This window comes from Bombus vosnesenskii, unplaced genomic scaffold (genome assembly GCF_011952255.1).
Source record: "Bombus vosnesenskii isolate JDL3184/JDL3185 unplaced genomic scaffold, Bvos_JDL3184-5_v1.1 scf7180000013319, whole genome shotgun sequence".
NCBI lineage: Eukaryota > Metazoa > Arthropoda > Insecta > Hymenoptera > Apidae > Bombus > Bombus vosnesenskii.
Window position 1 is genome coordinate 1,874,681 of NW_022882964.1, and position 19,574 is coordinate 1,894,254.

The window sequence follows — 19,574 nt, forward strand, 5'->3', positions numbered from 1 at the left end:
AAAGTGATTGTGTTCGCTGTATTTGAAAGTTGTTTATTTGATTCCCCAAGAAAAAGAAACGAACACGTGCGGGTAGATACGTGAACAGATACCTGCTTAATGAGTATGTAACAGGAATAGGCGTGCACATTTTGACCCAAGGATGCTTTCATGAGATTACAGTTAACGCTTGTTTCTGCACTATTTCACGACGCCAAGCTCTAACGATCACAGTCACCACACAGTGTTGCAATTTCATTAATCAACGTTTCACAGATTTCATCGAATCACGGTATAACATAGAACTCTTTAGATCTTTCAAATATTATCAGCAACGATGCTGGAAAAATACGCTGTTGCGGTATCAATACACACGTGCAGAGAATTGTACTTTATCGGCATGATACGAGCAAAACGTTCATTAAAAACATTGCAAATAGGTTATCGATGTGCATCCTTACGATCGTTCTAGTAACCATTGTTTTTTCACAATAGCAATTTACAAGATCTAGCTAGCGAATAGCTGACCTATTGAACGAATTACAGAAATAAATTTCCATATACGCAATTTAGTGTCTTATAAACGCTTTAATACAGCAGACGTAAACGAAACTCTAAAGAAAACTAGCATTTATAATACAATACATCTTTTACTATAATATATATACGCTACTGTCGATAAATATTTGGACATCTGGCGTAATTCGATGAAAAGACTGAGATTTTTATTGCATTTTTAACGTTATGATTAATTCTTTGCCTTTGGCTGTAATCGAGGTGCAAGAAATGTAATACAGTGTAAATCCAGAAGTCCGTCCAAGTGCGAAAGGAGAGGACAAAGGACAACGAATAAAAATTGCATCACTCGATCTTTGTATTTGTATGTAATGAACAGCTGACACTTCACGAAGCCAATATAAATTTTTAGATTATGACGAAACGCAATCTTCTATTATTTTCAGATTCTTCTTTTATTTATATATTAATTCGTATATTAACTATTGTTTTCATCGATGTACTAATTATATATGGTCGCCTGATACGAGATCCGAGACCGATAGTTATGTACAGTTTCTATATTTGCAATAATTTGCAAATATAGAAGTATAGAACTTATGGACGTTAGTGTACGAAAGAATTTCAAGCTTGACAAAAGGATCAAACGATAAATATCGATGCACAGAGCGAATTAAAAGCAACGAAATCCGCGCAGCGGTGTCGCGTTATTGACAGAATTTCGCGAGAGAGAACTCGACAATATCCGGAGACGTGGAAAGCGCGCGAACACCATGACGCACCGTGAAAATTCAAACGACGAAACGTCCTTCCGGACGAGCGAAACGTTTTTCTATCGTTGGTACACGGGCGACTGGTGTGTTGTGTTCGAGGCCCGTGTGAAAACCGACTTTTGTGCAGGTTCGCTGGTATCCGCGGACAATGAAACGTACTGTAGGCGGCAGGCAGGCGTTACGACGGCAAATCCGATTCACGCACTATCGACGCGTTACCTAATAGCGTATTACGTGGATGCAGATACACAAGCGACGTCACGTGCTCGACGAGGCACCTGCGCTCACGCAAAGCAAAAATAAAGGTGCGCGAGACGAAGTGTAGCAATTGCCACGGGCTGGCACACCAGCCGTCTCTCTCTCTCTCTCTCTCTCTCTCTCTCCCTCCCTCCCTCCCTCCCTCCCTCCCTCTCTCTCTCTTTCTCTTTCTATCTATCTACCTATCTATCTATCTATCTATCTATCTATCTATCTATCTATCCATCTATCTATCTTTCTCTCTATCGCTCTCTTTCTGTGTTGAGTTCCGTTCACGCAACGCGCAATGCGTTACCTAAGAAAGCGTAGACGCGCAATTTCAACCGATCATCCCGTCAGCTCTACCTTCGCCGCCCTCTGATGCGGTCGATCTATGAAAAACAACGTGCACGTGGACGCGCATGCAACACCGGATCGATCTGCAAACAACGCCAGACAATAATCGCGTTTATCACGCGGGAAAATACCCGGTGAGTACCGCGCGACGAGGGTCACCGTAAAAACCAACAGCCATAATGAAGTATCAAGCCAGCTGGTTAGATGTTCTCCCTCTTCCTCCCCCTTTTTCTACCTTTTTCGGTGCAATTTCTCCGAGTGCACCGCCACCGCGTCGTTTCATCCTGTTACAGCGATACTAGACGCGCGTCGCTTTCCTGGACTAACGTCGTCGACGTGGCACGATTGTGTTTCCTCGCGACCAGGAAAAACCGCGGATAATGGAAACTATAGGAGTTTAACGCGCGATTTAATTGTTGTTTGCGAAGGTTTTATAACGAAAGAAATTTTGATTGACAACTTTTGGAATTAACAAATGATATCTATTCGATTACCATTAATTTTTAGAAATATTAAATACTTAATCGAAATTGTTAGCACTTTTATCTGTAATATGCAATATCTTTATTTCCATACTTTATTATTTGTTTCATTTGTAGAGTAAAAATTTCTGAATTATATTTCGAATGTCGGTATCGGACATTTTTTACATTCTACAGAACACCTACGTAACGCGCGATTCTACGTCCCAGCGTGTAACGATGAAGATCGATAAAGGAAAAACTCGGGTGATTTAACGGAAATCGCAACAAAGTAATTTCATTCACACAGAGTTCTTCGCGTTGGCGTATCAAATGTGCTTCGCTATAGCACGCTCATAACTCATGTTCGTGCAACGTGTACACAAGAAGAAAGATTTGAAAAAGCCAAAGTATGCATAACTAGTTCCGAGTCTACACAATGCATAATTTATTAATCGTTGCGAGGATGCTACACAAACTTAAAAAGTGTCGCGACTACAGTTATCTCGAGCATTCCTTCCTATGTTTAACGCTATGCAAAGAAGCGTCGAAAATAAAAGAATTGCATCGTGATCGATCGAGAAACACCATTAAAAGAATGGCTGGGGGGGATTACGTGCGTTAACGTGCCACCGCATGGCCTTCTTTCATCGGATGAAGAAACTATTGACATTGAGGCAATTCAATTTGCACGATGGATTTGCGTTTAAACCGAGACGGCACGACTCGCCGTAAATTCCGGTTCTTACGGCGGCGATCACGAGCTATCAGCCTAGGAATAATTTATCGGCGACGATCGCATTAAAGTAGCTACAATGAAATTATTCCCCGCGGCGGTGTGCTTGTGTGCAGGTCCACGTGTGCGTATATAGACGCGTGATCTCGCGAGCTGGCTCGCTAGCAAACACGCGCGCGCGCGCGCCCTCTCGAGCACGCACGCGGCTGCCGCGAGCTTTACGGATGTAGTCGACAGTCGGACGCAATTAGTATTACCTAAGAATCTATATAGCCAGACGTATCGTAACAACTATATATTGCACGAAAAGTATACGTACTTACCTGCGCGCGGGAGTCCGCACATCGATATAGCAACGACATTCCGCGCCACCTGGCCGAACGCGTGTTTACTTTTTCTAATTCGAAGTCGCACGTGTCGCGCGTTCGAGGTCCCCTTCGTATTCCGATATGATTCTCGTGGTATTGAGCTCCTTCCGATCCTTTCTCCGATACCTGTACAAAAGATTGTTTCTTTTTCTTACTTTCTTTCTCTCTCCCACTCTCTCTCTCTCTCTCTCTCTTCCTCCCTCTCTCTCTCTCTCTCTGTCCCTTTCTTAAGAAGAAGGGTTTATGAAAGGTTAGAAAAAATACGTGGACTTTTATTCGATACGAATATGGAAAAATGAGAATCGATTTTAGAGAGGGAGACAACGTTTCTCGATAGCCTTTGAAAGCCCGCGAAACTATCGAGCTTAACGCGAAAAGAAAAATCTGCATATAAATTTTAGGAAAGCATCTTCGACTCGATGTTGCGTAGGCGATGTAACAAAAGGAAGAGGAAGGGGAAAATACCTGTGACAAATCGGGGCAGAATTGCACGCGAATATCTGTTCCGTCTGTGCATCTCTTTATCTTTCTCTTTCTATCTTCCTCTCTCTTGTATGCACGCACACGCGCTGTCTCGCGCTATCTTACTCCTATACTGTCTCTGTCGCGCACGTAAATTCGAGCTACGCCAGTCCAAACCGTGCGAAATTTCTAATTTCGAGGTCAGACGTGCGGCAAAGTACGTCCGAAATAATTACCTTCCGTGCTGCGTAAGACGTCAATGCGTTTGATATTCTTACACGATCTCCCCTCCCACCCTTAACACGACGAACAAGAGTTTTTTTGGTCCAACGACGCCTATGGCTCTACGAATCGCGAGATCTGCGAGGGAAACGTGCGCCGTCTCTGTATGTGTGGCTGTGCGCGTGAGCGTTTCACACCTGACTACTACGCTAGTCAAGCGAGCGACCGAAACAACATTAGATATTTATTAAATAATGATATCGACGTGAAACTTTTGCGTAAATTAGTTATATAACCGAATAGGATTTATCGTGGGCGAATTATGCTCGTGGGCGGTGCCGAATCGATTTATTTTGTCGGTAAAGTCTGCGCGGCGAACACGGTAGGTTAGTTGACCGCGGGGCCGAGCGAGCGCTGAGCTGACAGTAGGCCGGCGACGTCACAGTGGGCCGGTTGAGCCTTCCTTCGTTCGATTCAGGCAGGCTCTCTATTCATTTTACATGTAGCAAGGTAAATATTTCTATGCGAGTGTCCATTCGAATTCGTGGCTCCAAGTGCGTGCAATTGTCGGCAGCGATCTGTGATTACACGTTTCTCGTTATTTATTTCCTTTTTTTCAATTTTTTTTTTTACGACGAAACACTTTTGCCGGGGTGTGAAAAAGAAGTTTTTTTTCCTCGTACGTGCCCGTTCCTGTTACATTTCACGACATTGACTGCTACTGCTACTGTTGTTGTTGTTGTCGCCGCTGCTGTTTGCTGTCACGAGCGATACCCGTGGAAAAAGCAGATAGATAGATAGAGAGGGAGAGAGAGAGAGAGAGAGAAAGAAAAAGAGCACCGTATCAGCTACGATTTTCTTCGATTCCATCGTCCGATACGCGAAAAAGAAAAAGAATACAAACACACGGCAGGACACGGAACACGCACTTTGCACCCGTTCATAGATCTCTCGTGCACGATCATTGGATTTCCCATCGAGAGAACGTCTCTGTCGCCCGAACAGCGCGCCCGAGACACGTGAAATCCCACGGTTGACAGTTACCCGTGGCGCGGACGCCAGTGGATCGTGAATCGTTTCTCGCAACGCATCGTAACCACGTTCGACGTTGATCGACCTTGTGCTGTTTAACTTTTGCCAAACAAATTTTTCAAAGTATTCGCGAACCGTCTATGTTTCGCCAATTTCTTCGATTACTTCGACACAATCGTCGTTTGTCACTGTCATGCTACGAATCAAAGTGTTCACCACGTACGAGATCGCGAACGCATCGTACACGTTGATTAACACTCGTGAATCATTTCGAACGATCCGGAAACCGACTCCAAAAACGTTTTTGGCACGAGCGATAGGCTGGCCAGGAAAAATTCGTTACGCCGCGCATCGATACACGAAGACACGTGACAAGTGAATAGTGAAGTACGATAATCGATTACAGCGACAGTGTGCGATTCTAGCGATATCTCGACGATCTGTCGCAGATCTGAAAAAGTAACGCGTATCCGCGATCGCGTAACGCGCCGCGAATCAATCGGAAAAGCATATCGGCGCGGTAACGGCGCGCTCAAACGCGGAGAAAAGTAAACAAAAGTTAAACGCACTCGTGAAAGCAACGTCGGTCGATCGTGTCACCGATTAAAAGCAGCATTGACGTAGAGGAAGATTCCCGTGGAATTTCGTGGCCGGGACGCGGTTCGATGCAAAGTGTCGAAGATCGTCAAGTGACGGATCGAGAGGAGTGCGTCGGCAACACACATTATGAGACAGCGTACATGAGTAACTTGGTGAAAAACGCATCGACGACGCATCTCTTGAAATGACAACCGGAGAGACGTCAAAAGTGATAGCTTTCGAAAAGTTGGCTGGAACAGTACGTAATAAGCTTCCTAACCTAGCAAGCTTTCTTACCTAACCTATACTCGTCGGTGCGGCTTGGCCGCTGACAAGCGTGCGACAAGTGAGTTTTGCGTTCGATTGCGAACGAAATGTCGTGTATAAAAACCAGTCACGAACGACATGCTGGATCGGATCGAATCGAACGAGGAAAAGAACGCGAGGCAGCCCGTGGTTCGTTCGAAACGCGTCTCGATTGGTGTTGAAGCGAAAACGTGAGGCAAAGAGTGCGTGTTCCGTGAGCCGCCAACGGCGGGACGAAAATATCACACGTGCGTCGGGAGAGTAAGCCGAGATTTTTGGAAGACGACGCCAGTCAAGTGGGCGATCGGTGAGCACTGCTTCTCGGGTGAGCGACCAAATAACAAATTAAAAAAATCTCTCTGAATACCAGAGAAGGAGAAGAATCTTCGTGGGGTATCAGGTAGATGATTCTCCTCCAAACCGCGAGAATCGGACGGTTAGTCTCGCGTGTCACGCTGTCACACAAGTTTCTCCGCATCCTCGAGTCGCTTCTCTCGGACACGTCTGTTTATTGACAGCTCGAAATTCCTGTGACTCGTGCTCGCCCACGATCGGTTCAATTTTAACCGACACGCGAGACCAGTCGTCCGCTAATGATAAAGTCGATCAACATCTACTGTTAGGTTCGAAAGCTCATACGTATACATATACACCTACGATTTCTCGTTCGTCGGGAGATCACGTTCTGTCGTTCCGTTTCTACAAGATTATGGTAACAGTGACGAAATGCGATTTCCTCGACGTTGTGGAAAGCACCGCGAATCTCGAATCGGTAAATGATAGTCTAGTTTCTGTGAGAGAAAGAGAGAAAAGGTATTTGAGGGCGAGAGCGTGGGTGAACCTCTTTCAGTCGTACGGCCCTGCATGCTAAACAGCATAGACGTTTGACGTTTCGTGAAGGTCGCGTGCTGTAGCACTTTCCTTCTCGCACCGTCGACCGTGTCTGTATCTATCTCTCTCGCATGCACACCGTCTCTATCGCGTACTCTTTCTCTCTCCCTCTATCTGTCTCGCTGCAACCTTAACCGTCTCTGTTCTACCACGTCTTTTCCGTCGTCGTTTCTCCGTTGCCCGCGTCTATTGCGTCCATCCGTCTCGTTCTACGCACATACACGCACACGTTATATACCTACCGTTGGACGTTTAACGATCGTTACGCGTTGAAATTGTCGCGGCTCATTGCTTTCCGGGAAGTTCCGCGAATTTTCCACGAAGTTGCCGCGTCCCGTGGCTGCCGCACGCGCGTTCCGCGTCCCCACGCGGATTTTCACGTTATCGACGCGTACGTGACATTGAAGATCTTCAGAGGAAATCGTTGGCAGCGCGGTTTATACAGGGTGACGCCAATAAAAATATCGTTTCTTAACAAAATCCAGACGGTTTAGGTTTCTTCAACGTTGCGAAAAGTTTTCTGTTTTGTTTTCCTTCCTTTCTTTTCTTTCTTATCTTTTTTAATATTGATTGCTAGTATCAGATTGCTTGGGAAAGTTGTAGGTAATTCGAAAGTTAAGAAAAATTTAGGTAGAATCAGACATTTTATTATCTGCAACCTTACGAGTTTGAAGAATATTTCATCCTTCTTGGTAATAAATTATTTAACATAGTTTTTCTAGGCCTCTAGATATACATAAGTCCTGCTTAGAGTATATACAGTTCTTTTCGAACGTCCAATTGTTATGACCAATTTGTTACGAGCCCCTCATTTCTGTTTTATGTAGATATTTAATGTTTATTACATTTTAAGTAGCATTTAACACGCTCCTATTGTATCTAACTTCATGAAGAATTTTTTTATTACGTAAATCTAATTATCATGTAGAATTAAAAAACATTCGGTATTCCTTTTATCGTGTTAAACGAAGAAAATATGACAAGTTCATTTTTGTCGATTTTCTAATATTTATCACTCTGTGACCGCAAAAAAGTTATTTCAACATGAAGTTTTTGGAAAAAAATGGTCTGATAGATTCAAAGATATGCCATTTATAAACGATGGTAGTTTACATATCGTATTAGTAATATTAGATCACATTAACATTCTTAACATTTAAAAAATGTTCAGGACGACGAATGACAAAAACACGTATTTCATTCTAAAGTCAAATGAGAAGATTATTCTAACGTGGAATTAGTTGACAAAATATTGAATATAAACATTATTGTTTTATAGAAGGTTTATCATTTTCTTCGCTCGAGATTTCCAAATGAAATATTCTACATTTATGACAAAAATAACTCAGTTTACGGGCTAGAATTAGCTTTTCATTGATTACACGTTTCAACAAAAGAAATCGATGGTAACGTTCGATCGATGTTAATGTTCGATTATGACGATACGTTTAGAAAGCACTTTCGTTCGTTTCGAAAACCGCGTTCGCGATTGTTGCAGCGGCTTGGGAAACGCGTGCGAAGTTACAGCCCACACTCTCCGTGAATTCACTTTCTACGCGGCCGAATAAATCAGGAAAATCTGTTACGATATACGAGGCGTTGGTACGGATGTAGTATCACATATTGCCCTTTTTACGTTGACACGCTGTGTTACATATTATGCGAAACAGTATTTGTCGAGTTGAGAAATTCGACGTCGAGAAAGTTATATACGTTTCGTACTGGTCGTCGCGGGATCGAGGAAACTTGTCTCTCGGAACCGCACGAGTTGCGTGAGTTTAGATCGATCTTAATTTTCACGAGAAAAAGGAATTAATGTGGAATTGACGTGTTTTCAGCTATTAGGATACTAGAAAATTTACATTTTAGGCAATTTTTATTAGATAATGACCGAGGAAGATGTTCGAACACTTGTAGACATATTTTATAAATACGTATTATACGAAACACTGAAATTTCATTATCATTCTTACTAATAGATTCAAGTGTCCTGATCATGTTAGTATCTAAAGTTTGAGACAAATCTTATCTATTCGACTAAATGTAACATTTTAAAAGAAAATTAAAGTCATGTTTTCTTCGACGAATAATTCTCATATTTCTTATTGCCGTGTTCTTTACTGTCAAATGAATTCGATGCACTGTCGTGCATGTGTGCAATTATGTCATCCGCCAACAAGGAATAACTTTATATAACTAGATCATCTTTTTGTTTGAGAATATTAATACTAATGAAATTTAGAAATAATGGTTTAATGGTTAATAATCGGTTTACCTTCCAAGCAGTTCATACGATATTGAAAACGTAAAAATCTATCGCACTTGCACAATAACGTGATTTTATTTTAACGTGAAATATACAAATTCTCAAAGGAAATTATGTCGTTACAAACTTATCGTTATACAGAACAAAATTTTCCTTTCCTGAATGAAAATGCAAAAACCATAACACCTTAGGATTCCAGTGATCGTAATGTTGCAAAGTTTGAACGGTTCAAAAGTTGTCCAACGCTTAAACACAGATATTTCATACCGTACGAAATAGCAAATATATTTTCGCTACGTTTCACACCGCAAAAGACTTATCGAAACATTACAGAGTTGATGAAACCGTATTTTACATCTCTTAGCTTTGAATCTCGAAATCATACCTTTCTATAGCACGGTGAATCTTTATTTAGCCGCTGATACTCGCTGTTAAATATACATTTTCATATCTCGCAACGTAATTGCTGACTCTTACGAACATTTTACATTCCGTTCGATTCGAAAGCGAACTAAACAAAACCGCCTGTCTAACAGTACTCGTGCGCCGAATGTAACAATGTATGTATAACGAACGTGTATGATCTTATCAGAATTCAGAGCACGATAATTACAGTTGTTGCATCGCTGTCTAATTTTGGTTTTTCTTAATCGAGCATCGCATTCCATCCGCGCCGCTTCAAAAGAAGACCAGAAAGAAAAAACCACAAATTAAATTCCTTTCGCCGCGAGAACTCGAAGAAAAGTACGTACACACTTGATGAAAAGTACGAAACTTCTCCTACAGTACGAAACTGGCCGCGATTATGAGAAAGTTCTCGAGATTTTTACTGGGAAAAATCAGAAAGAAAGAGGATAACAGAGTCGGCCACGGTTTATCGAACGATAACGTGGTTTTTCGCATCATATACAATGCTTATACATTAATACTGCCGATACTAGTTACATGTTTTATCCGTCACTTTGAAATATCCGAGAAAATTGTACTTTCGCCATTTTCTTTCTATCGTATCAGTTTTTTCTTGTCTAATTTAAAATATTTATTTGTCATCTCGTCGAGCAGGAGCTTCGTACCCTATAGGATAATTATTATACGCGTGTACACAGGCAGATAATTTAGGCACGTATTATTAACGCTGCTGGGACTTTCAAATTTTGATCCAAAGGAGATTTTTAATATTCGAAGAAAATATTTAACATAAAATCGAAGCGAAAATTCATGCATATCGGTAACGATTTTCTTATATATTACATAAACTTGAGATACTTTTTAGCGTTAGAAAGATACAATCGGTAAACGATTGAAAGAACGTTCGTGTTAACGTAACAATTAAGTAACGATTAAATATCCCAGGTATGTGTTTTAATATAGAAAACACTTGGGATTGTTTTTAATTCATAGTTTTAAATATGTAAATTAAAGAGAAAAATATCGAGATAATAGAAGTGAAAGGTAGAAAAATTCGTCGAGAAATTGAAGAATTTTCTTACTTGCCACGGTAACATACCGCTACAATAAAATGTTATATCTGCGTTTAAATTTGGAACTATCTAACTTGGTAGATGATAGATACATAGAAGATTATAATCTAGCAAAGTCATCTGAAAAGCACTTAGAAATTTATACGTACAAACCAATTAGACTGTTGTTAGATCTCTAAGAAACAAATACACTTAACTTTACTTAAAAGATAAATAAGGAACTTCAAATATTTTAACATAGATTGAAAAATGGCAGAAAATGCCAGATAGCATATTTTAACTAAGCAGGTCAGAATAGATTCAGACAGAAACGTGTCAGAGAATCAGCTGTTGGCACGTCCGATGGTCGGTGTAAATCATGCGTTTTAGAGAGGCGCGCGTCGCTTGAAGAATACGAACGGCAACACGTTTTGTGGAAACACAAAAATAGCGTCAGCTGGTCCGTTACGAAAAATAGCGTGCCGTTTTGTACATTTTTTGGACTGATTAATACGCGAAGACATTCCTTGGCCGACCATTCGGGTCATTAACCACTGGCAAATAAAAAAAAACTGACCAGAGGCATAGTTTTGTGACGATTTTTTCGTGGTACACTTGTCTAGTACTCTGATTTCTTGGCATCTGACTAGCGATGATAGGATTCGTTTGTAGTTACGCGCATACTGTCAGTGTATAATATATTTTTATATATGAAGTGCAGTATTAATTTAATACGATAGTTTGATAAAACAAATAGGAATAAATAGTAAAAGTAGTATGTCATAGTTCTAATTTCAATTTTAGTTAAGTATGGCCATACGTTTATTCATTTTCCTAAAACTATAAAGAACACTGTTAACATAAAATACGAAATGTTTCTCAAACGAAAACAGTGCAATAGTCCGTACAAATGGGACACGCTCCCGTTTTATCATCAAAACTGAACCAAACATTTGTTACACTTGCTGTGTACAAAACTCTATCGATCATATCCTAATCACCTGTTCCAAATACAAACCACGACCCATCAAATTCGTTCAACGTGTTACCAAAAGGAAACTACGGCAAGAAAGTTCTAGACTTTCTGAGAAAGTTTTTATTTCAAATTTCAAAACCAGCATTCTGCCTGTGATCGCTAATAACTGACGTGTCTTTAAACATACAATGAAAAAGATAAGCGGCAGAAATTATGTTGGTTTGCGGAAAATTCGAACAAACGAAAAAAGCCACGTCATAGGACGTTGTTTACGTTTGGATGACAAAATGGTGAGCAGCGACATCGATGTTACGATTAAATTCCTACGAAATATTTGTAAACATCCGCGTTCGATAGAGATCTTCGATAACGCAAAATCGGACTGTTCCGCGGTATTCGTGGATCAGCGTGAGAACGTAGCGAGAAATTTGCATAGACCGCATACCATCCGCGATCTAGTCTCATTTCCAACTGTAGGAAATTATCATCGAATAACGACAGAGAAAAAAAAGGAAGAACTAAAGGTACGGAGAGGTTTTGATAAAAAAAGGAAACATATCGCCGTTTCAAGAGATGGTCGTTCTCACGATTTACCGGGAAGCACACGCGAATCGGTGTATACTATCGTTTAAAAACATCCGGATATTCGCTTATTCCTGACAACGTGTGTTTTAGTTATAAAATTACGAATAAATCGAGTCGAAATGATTTTATTCTTTTCAATTAACGTGGCTACGCATGATGAAATATCGTGATAAAATATCGCGATAGAACCTAGAGGCCTAAACACAAACATAGGCCCACAGTGGCTCGCAAAAGTATTTGAACATTTGCAAAAAAGTATTTGAACAATACTTACGATCGGTAGTGTACGTGCATTTACTCACATTCTTACCGCGGGTTATCGATTTATAATCATAATCGGAGCAGATAAGAGGCAGCCGCTTGCGGAGATATCGTTCATTTAAAACGCTGTTCGCAAATGAACGACGTTTCAGCGACAGTGTAAAACATCGTATCGTCCTGACTCGATAGATATTTAGATACTTCGATGCGAACGGCAGATTGTACGCGACACTTCGCAACGATCGCGTTCGCGCGCTTTTCATCAGCCGTCGCGCGTGATCGTTCCTGCGCGATCGTTCGAAATTATCGTGCCGCCGCGTGGATGTTTCTTGCAAATTACGATGAACAGAATTTTTTCTACCTTGGTAATATTGCTTGATAACTCGTGTGCTAAATTCCGCGTGATCTTTTTTATTTGCAGAGAAAAATTGCAGTTCGACTTAGATTTAGAATGTTAACGTTATGACGACCGATGACGCTACGGTAACGTCATGAGAATGTTGGCTATTTGTGTGTAACACTTATTTATTTATTACATCTATTAGTTATGCATCTACTAATAACTACTTTTCAAACGTTCCAGTCATTCATCATTTTTTCAAAAAAAAAATTCATTCAGAATTCTAATGAAATGCTTGAAAATAGTTTTCTTTAGGAAACTGACCATTTCCTTCTTCGTCGAGGAAGATTTTATAAATCTTCAAGTAAAAATATCGTATTTTTACATACAATTCATAATTTCGTTGATGACTGTTCTCATTCTTGTTCGAAATTCTTCTTTTCTGTTAGTTTCTAGAGGACGGATTCGAAGTTTGATTTTTAAGCATTCAGAGGTTCAGAACGTTAATAAAACAACGAGGAGTATTGCATTTTATGTGTTCAAGTATCATCTATGATTTCATCAATCTCTGTTTTCATTCTTGTGAGGAATGTAGTCTCCGTAACATTTAGAATGTTATGTTAAGCGCAGGAAGAAAGAATTCCGTGATCTTAATGGAATGCTTAATTAGAAATGCCTTCTATGAAAAATCGACTGTTCACTTTTTTGTAAGGGAAAATATCGTATTTTATTTAGCCAGGAAACATTTATAATATCGCTTAATATCGGTCTTAGTAGCGGAATTTTATTTCTATATGCAGTTAACAGCTCGTCGTTTACTACCGCGAAAACAAAAATTGTCCTATTAGTCGCAATTAATAAAGTTAACTTTTTCCCACAGATTAAACAGAAATTTCGCTCTAAGAGCTTTATATTTTGTATTTTATCTGTACTAGCCACGCACAGTCGATTACTCTTCATCGGTAAATCGGAAAATACTTTCTTACTAAGCAACCCAAAACATCGATCCCCCCCCCCCCCCTCCCCTTCCGCACAAAACTACGGATAATACAGTTAAAAGCTCGTCGTTTAACACTAGGGAAATGCAACGACAACAAACTGAACGGTGACCGGCATTCGGTTAACGCGTCCCATCGAGTACAGGCGCGCGTATCGAAATCGCGAAACAAATGGAGCCGACGGAACGCAAAAAGAATAGAGCGCGCGGTAACGGATAGGCCGTCGACGCTCGGTGGTTGTCGTCGTTTCGTGGGCGCCCGCGGGGGTGGAGACGCGCGTGGCGTAGGAGGCAGAGGCGGAGGGAAGAGCCGAAATCAAGTTTCACGTGGAAACGGTTTGATTGGCGGCGTTCCGCGAATGATTTTCGATCTGCAACGCGAGGCGGTTGTCTACCCCGGTCACATCGATACGCGATCATTTTTTTGAAACGGGACCGAGACAGGCACAGAGGCACAGCCTGCGTGGGAGATAGAGACGTAATGATTGCAATATTCCGTTAGTAATTGCTCCAGTTGGCCGCACTGTTGAAACGTCATTCGCGCGACCCGTAGATTTGTTTTTCCCCTCCCGGTTTTCCGGTCTCCGTCGCTGTTCGGGCTGAAATGTCATTCGCGGACCGCAGCGTTCGTCCCCTCGTGTGTATTCTCTCTCTCTCTCTCTCTCTCCCTGTCTGTTACTCCTACTCTTTCTCTTTCTCTTCCTCTTCCTCTTTCTCGTTGTATACCTCTGTGCCCCCGAAACACGCCGCGTTCTCGATGCCATTCATCGTTGTCGAAATCGATACGTGCCATTAAATGCTGGTAATACGTTTAAAACGCGCGAAACGCACGGCAAGGCGGCCGTTTAATTAGATCCGACAAACTTTTTTTCGCCGTTCCGCAACCCTGGATTAATTGTCACCCCTGTCTCGATAGTTTCTACCCATCTGATGTCTAGTCAATATCGATTTCTTCTTCTTTTTTTTTTTTTTTTTTTAATATTGTATGCGTGTTCCGACGTTTGTTATGGATGAAAGTTTAAATTCTGAAAGAGATTACATTGGTTTAAGTTTTATGGTATTGACATTTGTTCGAGCCTGGGACGAGTTAGTTGTTGGTGTACGGTTTATTTGCTGGATCGGAGAAATCCTTGTGAAGGCGAGTCGTAAAGTTGGAGTAAAAGGTGTACGCGATTGTGAAATTCGAACGTATATTTCGGTTTATGATATTCATAGAGGAGCAATGTATCGTTATACATAGTTAATACTCTGATATACATAGATAACTGATGGGTGGTTCGGCTGATAACATTATCGATGCACCGAATTTATTGTAATATGGAAAAACATGTTTACTGCAAACGAGAAATACAAAAACGTTGGGGATGCATATAAATCGTAGGAATATAGAAATTATCTAAAACGTAACGTTCGTGATAATATTTCGCAAAAATACAAACTTACATACACATCTATAGTCTACTATTAATTTTTCAATTTTTGGCATAATAACAAGGCAAACTAGAAATTAATACTATATTTTCAGTTAATATGCAGGCAGTAATTTTAATTATAATATCGTGCGAAAGTGGTGACGCGATGAACGCGTATCGTATATGCCACATGACGGTCTTCCGTTAGGATAAAGCCATTTCTGTTACAACGCTTCTCTTGACTAACTTTTTCTCTTTGTTCCATTTTCAAGCTCATCGAGTTTTTCTTTGAATCGAGGAACAATGCAAGCAACAGTTCTTACAGGAACAAAACAGAGGAGATGAAATCGTTCTGCAGGCAGGAATCTTGTTTATGAAGGAACGCAGTAATCAAAGCAATTGTACGCGTACAATATCTTGTAAGTTATCGTACATCGCGTGAAATTTCTGATAAAATTTCAAATTTCATCGACACGTGTTGATTCTCGTAACGTTGGTCTTGTTAGGTCGTTGGCAATGCGATAATCGATTTATGGTTCTTCATTGAATTGCGAAATGTTATGCAGAAAGAAGGAAATTAACGTTAGATATTTTGAAAAGATAACGCTACGTTTTAACAGCTACGATGACATACACTTTAGATAATTTTTAAATATGTATCTGTCTGTCTGACAAATTCTTTCTTTCGTGCAATATTTACGAATAGGTAAACGTGTACTATTACTTAAACGCGTATTATTATTCGATGTTTAAAAAAAATAAAGACTTTCATTTATTTCTATTTCTAGTTATTTAATAAAAAAAAAATATTATACACTTTGTCACATGTATATGAAGAAAGATAGCGAGGAAATTAATTCTAATTATCAGTTTTATTCATCTGAGTAATAAAATCTGAAATGACAACGGTCCAGCAGTATTTCTGAATTTAACGCGTGAAAGTATCATATTAATCTGTAAAAGAATATCCCCTGAGTTAATCTGCATGTAATTTTTGACCGATAAGACGTCGTCAAAGTTAGTAATTCTGTTCTTTTCACACAGTATCAGCTGTATCTGGTTGGAAATTAGTCTACCTGAAAGTTTAGGCTCTCCGCTGTCAGTGAAATATTATAAGACTCGAAATACTGTAAATTTCTTTTATATGCTAATCCTACAACGTGTAAAATTATAATTCAGTATTTTTCAACGAAAACACCAAACACATATAATAAGTACCTAGAGGAAATGATACATGAAATTCGATATACTTTCCAATATACGTAATTATCTACAACAACAATTATATTTTGCAGATATTCTAATGAAGTTACATTATCAGTAACAATTATGAAATAGGTATTTACGTACTACTTAAAATAGCATATACCTCACAGTATTATCCATTCAGTTGAAGTATATTCTAGCAACCTTACAATTATTTTCTATACCAGTGTTATGCCGGTATTAATATAATATCAGTATAATAGCAAAATAAGATACTCGCAGTAACACGTATCTTTCAAGATTATCCAGTTACCTGAAATACATTCATCCGATCTTACAATTATTTTCCGTTGTAAAATTACATGCACGACACGAATATACATAATCGGATTTCGTTGCCAAACATTTCACGTCACTATAGAATAACATTGTACAATTTTCAAACTAGCATATATCTACCCAGATTATCCAGTTTAACTATATTCATTAGTTGCTCTTACACGTTGGAATAAATTTTCATACCAAAATTAAATACACGATTCGAATATAATTCTATATCTTGGTATTCCACTTTACCAATAGTAAATTTATAATTTTCGAAGTAACACGTATCATCGAACGTGTTATATAAATATATAAATTATTATATAAATACTTATTGGAGTTAATCCAATAAGTATTATATAAATACTTATTGGAGAATAAAATTTTAGAATCGAGAGTCTCGTTTAACCAAAGCGACCCTCGTCGAATTTGTCGACGTTTTAACGATACATTTTCGTACTCTGTCTAGTTGAAGCCAGACAGATTTGCTTCTAACGTAATTTTGTTATTCTCGATCTGCATCTTATTCCGTAGATCTGAGCCATAGAATCTCTCTGACTTCAGTCGTGTTTCATATTATATTTTACTTATTAGTGTCACCGGAAAGAAACACGGCGAAAATGTCATTAGTGAAAAAGGAACGATACAGCGTAGCGGGTACAGGAAAGGTAGCAAACCGTAAGATAGTAGAAATGAAAAGAAATAATAAGAAACAATTAGGAACAAGAAGCTGATGTGTAAAATCGACAATTAAGATAGAAAAGTTATAAAATCTCTCTTAAGAGGGATCTTAGAGATTCCATGGGTCGACTAAGTGTATCGATCTTCCGACGAAGTTAGTCAAATTCATTATCCCATTAAAATAGCTATGGTAGTCATAAGCGACGCAAAGTTGCTCAGTGTTTAACAACAAGTAATCTCGCGTTCTTTCGAAGGTAAATTCGTTCATTCTGGGAGATTGGGTGTGCGATCTAGGATCACAAGTTGTTGATCTTCTAAGAATTTTATATACGAACCTAATATCGTTTATGTATCGCCTATCGATTGAGATTTGAAGATTCACACTCCTAACAATATCATCGTAATTAAATGGGATAGGAGAATCACGATACTTGGCAGGCGATCTTAAATATATCTGTCGAACGCTCTTGGTATTTCTGATTGACTGAGATCTACGATCAGGGAACGGGACAGATTGTACCACGAATTTAAGGCCACGGTGTATACGTTCAATGAATCTTACAAATTAATTTGTTGCGACAAAATTAAATACGCGCGATCTCGGTTAAACGAGGCACGCGAAGAGCGTCGGCGAGCGGTCCCGTGACAAGAAGTCGCGACCGAAGGTTTCATTTCTCCGCGTCCGTTTCTCCGTGGAGCTCGAAAATAATTTTTCCACGGCCACGGCTCACGCCGCCGCGCCGCAGCCTTTTTTTCCGGCGTGCAACGGCCGATAAGCACCGGCGATCACGGGCGCGGCGTGCGCGCAAAAGGAAGCCGTCGCAAAAAGCTTACCACGGGGATTAGTCATTGGTAACCGAGCGAGCTTTTTCGCAGCGAGGCGATTCCCGCAGTCGTGACCGTCGCCTTGCCTGATTTATGGCGAGCCATCGTTATTTTCGCCTAGCTTACCCTAGCTCTCTCTTCCTCTCTTCGTCTCTTTTTTTTTTGCTTTTTCCTATCCTCTATTTCGCGCTTCGTCTCCTTCTAGAACACTTTAGCTTCCTCCTGCTTTCTCTTGCTCTCCCTCCTGAACTTGCCGAGTACTTCTCTTCCTCTTTCCTTTATTCTTGTACACGCGCCGCCTGGATTTCCTACTTGATTCGCATTTAAACGTGGGTGGGAGAGAGGCCGGTCGTTACCGACTGGCTAACGACGACTGGGTGCTGGCAGACACCTCTTATCCCATGGAATCTTCCGTACGAAGTCGTGGCGAAAACTCTGAACTTACCGCTGTTTCATCTAAAAACGTACATCTTAATTCTTGCGTCAGTATCTGAAATTTTTGTAATATCCGGGTTTGCCAGGATACCTGGGCACGTTTACGGTGAATCTTTGTATTAGATGGTCTTTGATTCGTTGTCGATACGATCGTACTTTTTTTTATCTTCGATAAGTTTCTCGAGATTAAATCTCGCGTCAATATTTGGAATTTACAATGTGGCTCGATACCTGGAGTAGATATCAATAGGAAATATGCCAAACGACGATCAAAATCGATTCGATCGCACTTCGGGTCTAAAATAGTTGGAACGATTGAGAATTCTAATACCAACAGATTTGTTATATATTAGAACTAAATGAAGCGATAGAACATTAATTACTATAGTATATATTAATTTTAGTAGTGAGGAAATTTCGAAACGTTCTTAAGGACTACAAAATTACCCTTTGAATTATAAATTATGAGATCATTGGCCTAACGAATCTATAATTTGGCAAATCGCTATCTATCTTGGATCACGTCGAATTACTAAATTTCGTTTATAGGTTAATATGGGATCGTGGTTTATTCGCGATTTGGTTGTATTAACCTTATGATTTCTTCAGTAGCCACTTAGGCAAGCGTTAAGCTGTCGTAATATCCTGTGTCAGGTGACATAATATTGAAATATTATACATAATCTATATTTGATAATCCTTGGTCAGAAGAAGACATAATTTGAAACTAAAGTTGCAGTCCGAATGAAACTTTAGTGGGAATGCAGTCCGCCTTCGTTGAATAGGAAGTATAATTCCTGTTAGGAGTGCGAGTTGATCTTACGAGCAAAGATTAATCGATGTTGTTAACCCTGTCTTCGAATTTTTCTATCTCAACTTCACTCTCG

The 19,574-nt window shown here is 40.0% G+C and overlaps 2 protein-coding genes across 7 annotated transcripts in view; one reads left to right on the forward strand and one right to left on the reverse strand.

The window, feature by feature from the left end:
• The window catches only part of LOC117235795, a 113,040-nt gene extending 107,459 nt beyond the window's left edge, over positions 1–5,581 (reverse strand). Inside the window, exons 1-2 of one of the 4 annotated variants that reach the window (XR_004493730.1) lie at positions 4,126–4,292; positions 3,383–3,553 (exon numbers count right to left, since the gene is read on the reverse strand). Coding sequence is in view for 3 of the 4 variants with exons in the window: in XM_033498137.1 (XP_033354028.1) it covers positions 3,379–3,553; positions 3,893–3,944 (227 nt within the window). In the remaining variant the exon portion in view is untranslated. Of the gene's footprint in view, positions 1–3,378; positions 3,554–3,892; positions 4,301–5,040 lie in introns of those variants that run through there. The other 3 variants (XM_033498136.1, XM_033498137.1, XM_033498138.1) reach the window with 3 other exon arrangements.
• LOC117235794 (zinc finger protein 628-like) overlaps positions 4,537–19,574 on the forward strand; it is a 103,695-nt gene continuing 88,657 nt past the window's right edge. For 2 of the 3 annotated variants that reach the window (XM_033498133.1, XM_033498135.1), the window contains exon 1: positions 4,537–4,621. The gene's annotated coding sequence lies outside the window, so the exon portion shown is untranslated. The remainder of the gene's footprint in view (positions 4,622–19,574) is intronic. The other variant, XM_033498134.1, reaches the window with a different exon arrangement.